Here is a 6,731-nt window from a genome sequence, read left to right on the forward strand (position 1 = left end):
CTCGCTCTCTCCTACCCGCGAGCCCTTGTCCATGGAGTTGGAGCGGCACCGCGCGCACTTAAGTGGAGCGCTCGCGTGTCTGTCTGTCTGTCTCCGTCACTCTTAGCGATTACTAGACCAGTTACACATTCCAGGAGAGAGAGAGAGAGAGAGAGAGAGAGAGAGAGAGAGAGAGAGAGAGAGAGATGTCCTGCGGATGGACTGGTGAATTTTCGTGGTTGTCCTTGCGCAGAAATGAAATCGGATATGGATTGGACTATTTAAAATAACTTTAAAACTCCCGAGCCCGGCGCGCCAACCCAGAGGTAAGCCATATAACACAGGGGAATAAGATGAATAAGATATTGGCCAGTTATACCCACTTGTTCATCAGCTGATTTACACGCTATTACTGCTGCTCTTGTAATACCTGAGATGTAGGCTGATGAATGAGATCAGCGCACCTAATATACCCATGGGTTTAGATCGAACAAGACTGACAGTGCACTTTGTAGATGCATTTGACAGACCGGAAAAACATTCTGTAAAAATCATCATCAGACTGTCGTTAGAGAATTATTAGGCTACTTGTCATTAATTGTGATAGGTGTGTGATTACTGGCTTGCTGTGTTGTTGCTCAGCCAAATGCCAGCAGCAGCCTACACGCAGCCTAAATGTATAAACCTGCACAGCAATACTCACACATATATACATACATACATATTTTAATCTTAAGAGGAATCTGAAACTTAAAGTAGCTTCAGCAAGGCAGCTCACAAGAGTACCCTCACATTAAGTCTAATTTGTATTAATTTATTATTGTTACTGTTATTTATGTTGTTGTCTTTATTTATTTGTTTTGAGTTGCCAAATAATATTTTAGCTATAGCATACTAGTTTAGTCTCTTACTGCATTCTACAGTAGGGACAATATGCCTTTATGATTTTTTTTTTTTTTTTTACCTTGTATCTGGGACCGGAAAACACCCTATAATTTTCTCAGACATCATTATCAGATGGAAGCGCCCTTCACAGTCTTCAGCTGCATATGTTAATAAAATAAAATAAAATGAAATAGAATGCAAAATGTTGTCTCTGGGTGGTCTAAAGACCATCAGCAGGTGAGCAGTGAGAGAATGGACGCTGAAAGTGTTGCGCAAAACAGTGAGCGACAAATGGAGGCCACTTCATTCCCGTTATCAGTGACTACCGAGTGGCTGGAGGACGGAAACGAGACGACTGAGAATCAGTTCCAGCAACCCGACTGGCAGGTGGGAGAAATAAACAAACCTGAAACAATCAGAGGGAGCAGTGGGAGAGAGGAATTAAGGGGAGCCTTTTCCCCCAGTTCACCTTTGAAAGTATCTTAGAAAAAATGTATGAGAATGAAACACTAATAAGAATTAATGAAAATATATAGATACCTATGTATCAAAGTTAATTAAAAGAAAATTTACAATACAAAACAAGACTAATAAGCCTATCTCTTTTGCTTGTATTTCTGCTTAACTCTCCTCTCCTAGGTGGCTCTGTGGGCTATAGCCTACTCCCTGATTATTCTGATTTCTGTCACTGGGAATGTAACGGTAATCTGGATTATCCTCGCTCACCGACGCATGAGAACTGTAACCAACTACTTCATAGTCAACCTGGCCTTCTCTGATGTTTCCATGGCAACCTTCAACACGCTCTTTAACTTCGTCTACGCGCTGCACAACGACTGGTACTTCGGCTTGGGCTACTGCCGGTTTCAGAACTTCTTCCCCATCACTGCCATGTTTTCTTCCATTTACTCCATGGCTGCTATATCAGTGGACAGGTAAGAGACTGGCTGGCAAGCGCTTTCACAAACTGTGCGTCATTTTACTACGTCTCATATGACCTTATAGGCTACCCAGTGTGGCATAAAAGTGGCCCCTTCAGCACTCCATACCTGTCCCGTGTCAGCTAATGGGACAAATTATCCCCCTTACTTGTAACACCCTGCTGAACCCTGCTTTGTTATCCCAACAATCAGGTTGAAAAGATGGATCATCCCTCCAGACGGGAACAGAAACCACATTTTATAAGCAAATGAAAAGATTAACTTTGAAATAAGACCTGTGGGTGACATGTCATGTCACTTTTGCTATCATAACAGTGTCATCTTATAATGAATTAAAGTTCTGATTCTCAGTGGACACTTTATTAGGTACACCTGTACAGTCTAATACAATCCAACACACTGATCTATCATAAAGTTTACCTTTATGATGCCTGTAATGCTAAGGTTTTCTTTTTGTGACAGTAATAGAGGTGTTCATTCAATTTTATGTTTGGCACTGAGCTCATAGTTAGTGGTGCTGTTGTACTGGACTACATTTTATTGTGAAGTGTTTCTAATATTCTGTGCCCTTCATGTATATAAATAAGGAGGGCAAAAAATTAGAAATACCTCTCAATATAATGTAGACCAGAACAAGATCTCAGCAAACTACAACCTCAGTGATAAATGTACAATTAAATTTACACATTCTCCACAATGTCAACAAAGACTGAACAGAAGAAACTTTACTAAAAGTTAAAAATTTATGGCAGAGCTGTTGCATTGGACTGCATTAGATTATATAGGTGGACATAACAAAGTGGCCACTGAGTGTTGGTTTTAATCATATAAGGCTATACCAATGTCTGTAGCGTCCCGGTTAATAAAAAAAAAAAAAAAAAAAAAATCCTCAAAGTTTCTGGTTACTATTACAGGAAATGTTGTGTAAAACGATCATTTTCAACAGTTTACTTTTGTGGGAGATGATATGGGGGTGTCGGCAGACACCAGCCTTACAGGTGTCATTCATCTTAAGAAGGACTTTGGCTTCACTACAGCACATTCTAATGCATTAAAGATAAGCAATTCTTCCAGAAGAAGGAGTTCATGCTATCACTAGTTCATTATTCTATTACACATGACATGTGGACATGTGGCCCAGAGCACATTTTGTGATGGATGAGGTGTCCGCTCCATTCAGCACAGGTGTAACATCTGCTAAAAATAGCTGAAAAATTCTTCCGCTTTAGTTCTCGGTTTGTGACATTATAAGGCTCTCTGACTTTACGTAGGCATTCTTAATTTTTCTAATACAAATCAAAGAAAGAAAGTAAAATGATATTAGGATTTGTTTCTTTTTACTCATGATCACACACAGTCAGTAAAAGAGCTAAAAATAAGATTGTTCCCATTTAATCTATTCAAAGTAACATTTTTGAGTAGTCACTTGACTGGTACATTTAAGATTACTGGAATACTGAGAAGCACTATTATGCAAATAAGCATCAGCTCACTGCATTAAATTCAGAAAGCCAATGTGTTGCCATGGCAAAGGCATCACTTGGCTGAACACTGCAACTTTCTTAGTGTCAAGCAGTATCCACACATTTTGATCATTTGCATGACATCTTACACAGCAGCTATCTAAGTTAGTGGGGACAAAAGAGACCACTTGATGCTCCTTTCTATGCACTCTAGTTGACCTTATTTATGTTCTGGCTTCTTATACTTGTGCACTTGTGCGGCTGGGTCGCCTGGGCGAGGGTGTCTGATGTTGCAAGACCCGAAACACCCTATGACCCCAGGAAACATCACTGAAGATGTGTTCAGGAGCATCAGAAGATGTATTGAAGAACTGCACCAGAGAGTATCTGATACCAATATGTGACTTTTACTGATTATCAGTTACGCAGTTTGTATGGCCTAGTGTGACTGGATTAGCATTTGCACAGTTCATTTATCTAGATTATCGAGATTCATCATCATGAAGATCGTCCACATACAAAAATATAATTGATAACAAAGATAATAAAGATCTATATCACTATTCCAACCACAACTAATCTTTGGAGATATATTTGAGTACACACACACACATGCACACACACACACACACACACACAAACACACACACACACACACACACACACACACACACACACGCGCACACAGCTATAGGGAGGAAAAGTGAGTATATTACTTTGGCTGTACATTGCAACTTCCTTAGTCTCATGTACTGTCCACTCAATGCAATCATTCAAATTGTAATTTACATAACACGAGGTAGTTTAAGGAAGATAAAATCATCATTTAAATTACCTCAAGTGACAAGATTCTCAGTCATTTCAATTTCAACTTGTTTATTTTAACAATGACTTTTTAAATATTATATTCTGCTAATGGATGAATGAACAGATGGGTAATGAAGGAGCTGGATCTATAGAAATTATAACAAAGGAAAAAATAAGTTGATTTCAGCACAGAGGCCTAAACAGGGAAGAAAATCTGATCTGATTCACTTGTTTTACTACAGAGGTAAGCATACTATTTTGCTGAAGACAGCCACTTGTGAATGAATAAACCCCTTTGTTTCTTTTACAGGTACATGGCCATCATCCATCCATTAAAGCCCCGCCTCTCCTCCACCTCCACCAAGGTTGTGATTGGTGTGATTTGGGTTGTAGCATTTGCATTGGCTTTCCCTCAGTGCTACTACAGTGTGACCAGGTTCTACTATCCTCGAACTGTCTGCATGGTCGACTGGCCAGATGATTATGGAGGAACACATCAACTCAGGTACAAGAGAGAAGGAAATACAAAGGAAAAGACAAAAGAGAGACAGAAGCCAGTGTGACATGTAATTCAGGGCAACAACGTACCAACACTACACAATTACATGTGCAGTAGATTGATTTTCCACAGTTGAGGGAGCAAAGGTGTTTTTCAGAGAGATACAACTGTCTGTGGAGTAGGTTGGCCTTTTGACTAAAGATTAGCACACCGACTAACATGGGATACACAGATACTTTCACATGTACACACACTTAAAGATATAATACTGTTTATACAATCCATACTTGTGGACACCCACAACCATGAAATTAATTTAGTCATTCATATAAAATTCACTTAATTTAATCATTCATGATTCTTAAAAAACATGTGTTAATCTAACAGAATACCATGATTTGCAGCTTTGTATGATAATAAGTAATGGTTATCTGATTTTATTGTCTGAATATTTTTACATTTCAGTATTTCACTTTTTTTATTGCATGTGTTAATTTAATGGATGTACAATTTAAAAATTTTGGCACACTATCAAATTGAATCAAATTGTCATATACAAACTCAAATGGAACTTCATTGTTCCAAACAAATAAGAATCATTCTTACAGCAAAATTTTACTTTGGCACAGTGTTGGGTTGTACAGATACCTGGGCAGCAGTCCACATGATGGTGAAATAGCCTCATTAGCTACTCTGTGCTTCCCTGGGCTACTTTACTTTCATGCAGCAAACAGCTCACAAAATAACACTTTTGCCATATGAACAAACATGAACAAAGCAGATTATGCCCATATAGAAAACAAAAAGTCCCAGTACCCTTTTTTGTGTAGTACAATTGTTCGTGGAAGAACTAATAAAGCTCTTTAGGTAATTTCTTCCTGATGCAAGGCGACTACTGTATGCTGAAGTTTCTTGCAGATGCTACTGGCTGGATCTCCTTTCCAATTAAAATAGAAGGAGAAAAAAAATCATCCCTCTTATACTGTCTAATTGACTAAATATAGAGGGGGAACTATGAAGTTGCTTCAAGATGCAGAGACATGTACACAAACAGATGGACACACACTGACAAATCTTCATTAGTTGCTCTGTGCTCCCCTGGGCTACATACATATACATAATCCCATATGGGTATATCTACACCAGAAGACGTGACTACACCCTGACATGCAAAGCAAGTGCACACATAAACACAAAGACATGTTACTCATGTTAATATGACAGGTAAATGACCTTAGCCTGCAGTTTACCTGCTCCAAATATCTGTGTGAATGGTTATTTGATTCACTTTCTCTCTCTGTCTGTGTAGTTACCAGCTGGCAGTGATATTGTTGATCTACCTGCTCCCCCTGCTGGTGATGCTGGTGACCTACAGTTTGGTTGGTCGAACGCTGTGGGGTGGCCACATTCCCGGAGAGGCAAAAGACCATTACCACAGCCAGATAACAGCTAAGAGAAAAGTAACAAACTTTTATACTTTAACTGTCACTGACAAGACATTGTAGTCATTGCCATGATTTTTAAAATGCACTGATCACTGAGTACAAGTGACTTAAACTGAGCTTAGTTGAACTCTGCTGTGCTACAGTAACAACAAATCTGTAGAACTAGTTAGGCTAACATGTGCTGTCTGTACAACATCACACAGGTAGTGAAGATGATGGTCGTCGTGGTGATGACCTTTGCCCTTTGCTGGCTGCCGTACCACATCTATTTTATATTAGGATCATTCAACAAAGACATTTATAAACAACACTACATTCAACAGGTTGGCCCGTCTTTCTGTCTGTTTATGCCGTTGAATACTTTTACACCAAAGTGTTTGTTTGTTTGTTTGTTAACAGCGTGTAATCTTTACTTTCCTTGTCAGGTATACCTGGCCATATTCTGGTTAGCTATGAGTTCAACGATGTATAATCCTATCATTTACTGCTGTCTAAACCAAAGGTAAAGGAAAGATTTATATATGTATACATTCTTTTTTTTCCCTTTTAATAAATTCTTTAGTAAACTCTCTCTCTCTTTCTCTCTCTCTCTCTCTCTCTCTCTCTCTCTCTCTCTCTCTCTCTCTCTCTCTCTCTCTCTCTAGGTTTCGTGCTGGGTTTCGTCATGCATTCGCGTGGTGTCCCTTCATCAGTGTGTCACAGGAGGACAAGA

At 39.1% G+C, this 6,731-nt stretch overlaps 1 protein-coding gene across 1 annotated transcript; it reads left to right on the plus strand.

Annotated features, from left to right (window-relative positions):
• The first annotated feature begins 288 nt into the window (after nt 1-288).
• Nucleotides 289-6,525, plus strand: tacr2 (tachykinin receptor 2). Its single transcript, XM_030048288.1, has 7 exons — nt 289-305; nt 1,091-1,251; nt 1,504-1,799; nt 4,386-4,580; nt 5,884-6,034; nt 6,223-6,342; nt 6,445-6,525. Exons 2-7 carry the CDS (start codon nt 1,117-1,119, stop codon nt 6,523-6,525), a joined length of 978 nt encoding a protein of 325 aa, XP_029904148.1. The 5' UTR covers nt 289-305; nt 1,091-1,116.
• The last annotated feature ends 206 nt before the right edge of the window (nt 6,526-6,731 follow it).

This window comes from Myripristis murdjan, chromosome 3, assembly GCF_902150065.1.
Source record: "Myripristis murdjan chromosome 3, fMyrMur1.1, whole genome shotgun sequence".
NCBI lineage: Eukaryota > Metazoa > Chordata > Actinopteri > Holocentriformes > Holocentridae > Myripristis > Myripristis murdjan.